The following is a 2,971-nucleotide window of genomic DNA, read 5'->3' as shown; positions in this document are numbered from 1 at the left end:
GAAAAATAGAATATTTTAAGAACAGTAACAACATTCAAATAAATATTTCCTATATAAACTATAAAACTTTGACAAAACTAGCCAGTAAGGCTCCAAGTTTCGGATGAATAAGTTAATACTCGTAGCACCATCTAACTGAATATTTTTCTTTTAGGAGAAAGTGGCATTTTACATTTCATAATATCATTTTGTTTAACAAAAACTCTCCATCCCATCCCATTCTTCTTTTAATTTTCGTCTCATGTCCTAAGAACGTATATTCATTAAGAATCTCTGGAGGTTTATATTCTAATCTTATTTGTTGTCTGATTTTTCATTAAGATGTATCTTAATTCATTGTCAGGCCTACATTCCTACTTTCTTTACGCAAATATTTTATCATCTCTTGCAATTCATCCCATAATCCACTAAATAGAACTATGTCATCTGCCAATCTTGAGTTGTTAAGGTATTATTCCCCATTGATGTCAAGTCCTACATTATAACAATCTATATTCTTAAAAGCTTCTTCTAGCAAGCTTTGAATAATTTGAGAAAGATGGGGTCTCCCTGTCTAACTCCTTTCTCAATCAGAATGTTCTCACTATCTTTATGTACACACATATATGAATATAAATATATGTATTAATATGTACATGTGTGTACATAAGTTTAGATATACATATACATGTTTATATATATACTGTATATATATATATATATATATATATATATATATATATATATATATATATGTGTGTGTGTGTGTATGTATATATATATATATATATATATATATATATATGTATATATATATATATATATGTGTGTGTGTGTGTGTATGTATATATATATATATATATATATATATATATATATATATACATATATGTATGTATATGTATATATATATATATATATATATATAAATATATGTATATATATATATATATATATATATATATATATATATATATATATATATACATATATATATACCGTATATCCATCGTCTCTAAGCATCACATTTTTTGAACACTTCGCATTATCTATCAATGAACTTCTTCCTTCTATTATGTCATAGCAATACGCTTTCAATTTCTTGTGCGTCTTCTTAAGCTTTAAGGCTGTTTTTCTAATAGGAAAGACAAAAGGTGTTGCAGTTATTTTCACACTTTTTCATTCTTAAGCTATATCTCTTGTATCAAGACAACTTTGCGAAGAAATTCTGATACTTGCAATGTACACAATTATTTTTGTATGTTAGTTTTTAAATACCCTTTTTATGAGTATATTATCATCTTTTTAGATATTTAATTATATACCCAGAAGTCAAGTTATTATCTTTTTAGGTACCATGATGGAAAACATTTTGTAACTGCAGAGGATATTATGAACACAATTGGCATGTCCAAAGAACAAGGAATCGATGGTTCTGTTATCTGGGGAAGTTCGTCTTGCCTGGACTCTATCCAAAAATGCCTGGACTACAAGGTATGACGAAGGCATTTATTGTTAAGCTATCTTATCATATCTTAGGAAAATACAACCTAATATTCTTTCTCACACATTATACTTAACACTATCTCGGCCAACATGAATCGTTTCCTAGATTTATAGTTTGCTTCTATTTCACACCTAAATTACAGACATATGTACAACGGTGACCAGTGCGTGAATAGTAGCCCTATACTTATTTTATTGTTAATGATGTAAACCTAAGTTTTTCTGCACCCTATAATGTAAAATCAACATTCTCTATAGATAACGCATTCGCATGAATTTTATTAATCCAATTTTGCATGAAGTATGGCCTAAAAAATTATTTTTATTGGCTTAGTTTTTTATCTATATATCTATCTATCTTTATATATACAGTATATAAATATATATATATATATATATATATATATATATATATATATATATATATGTATATATGTATGTATATATATATATATATACATATATATATATATATATATATATATATATATATATATGTATATATATATATATATATATATATATATATATATATATATATATATATTTATTTATCTATTTATACAGTGTATATATATGTATATATATATATATATATATATATATATATATATATATATATACACTGTATAAATAGATAATATATATATATATATATATATATATATATATATATATATATATATATATATATATATACACTTATAATATATAGTTTGAAATTATAGTAAACCTCACCGGTCCTTACATAAAACTGTCTCTTATTCCTTCGCAGGATTTTGTTGAGACCACAATGGGTCCCATTGTGAAATCCATTCTTGAATCACCCGTGAAACATATCGCTGAAGCTCTTAGATCTCGAGGTGCCATGAAGGATATGGTTTCAGATGCCATGGACAGGTTTTGACAATAACATTGGGACATAGGTGATGGCTCCATTTTGGATCTGTTTATACAGAAATATTTATTTCACTTGTGTGGAAATATGTTTATGTAGGTTTTCTTTGTTACCTCGTTATTTAGCGTTTGTGCTTTTTTAGATTCTTAATAAATAATAATATTCTTTAATGGGATAAACCGAGATAAAAATATCTAATTGACATATATTTGTAATATATATTCAATATTTAAATCAGTTATTATATATGACAGATGGATTAATTGGCATGCTGAGAATTATTGTCTTTAATAAAACATTCATTATATGTTGTTTTTATATCATAAACTAAATATCATCTAAAAAACACACTCGTAATTTATAAAAGTGACAAAATAAAATATTGATAACACGAGGGGATACTATAATAAACTTCTGCATGTGGTCATTTACATAAAAAATTGTTGGAATTTGTTCGAAGACTACTTTGCCTTTCCATTATTTACTGATGCTTGCAATCTAGCATAACGTGGATGAAAAATCCTAAGACGATTCTGTGGAATTTTGCACATAAACCAGCAATATGACAAAAATGGGAAAATAAAGACA

The 2,971-nt window shown here is 25.5% G+C and overlaps 1 protein-coding gene across 1 annotated transcript in view; it reads left to right on the top strand.

Moving 5' to 3' along the window:
- The window catches only part of LOC137650536 (hyaluronidase-like), an 11,004-nt gene extending 8,371 nt beyond the window's left edge, over window positions 1–2,633 (top strand). Inside the window, exons 7-8 of the mRNA XM_068383758.1 lie at window positions 1,332–1,473; window positions 2,261–2,633. Coding sequence (XP_068239859.1) covers window positions 1,332–1,473; window positions 2,261–2,392 — 274 coding nt within the window. The 3' untranslated portion in view covers window positions 2,393–2,633. The remainder of the gene's footprint in view (window positions 1–1,331; window positions 1,474–2,260) is intronic.
- The last annotated feature ends 338 nt before the right edge of the window (window positions 2,634–2,971 follow it).

This window comes from Palaemon carinicauda, chromosome 12 (genome assembly GCF_036898095.1).
Source record: "Palaemon carinicauda isolate YSFRI2023 chromosome 12, ASM3689809v2, whole genome shotgun sequence".
Taxonomy (NCBI): domain Eukaryota; kingdom Metazoa; phylum Arthropoda; class Malacostraca; order Decapoda; family Palaemonidae; genus Palaemon; species Palaemon carinicauda.
The sequence above is the reverse complement of the archived record's forward strand: the minus strand, read 5'-3'. Positions and strand labels throughout refer to the sequence as shown.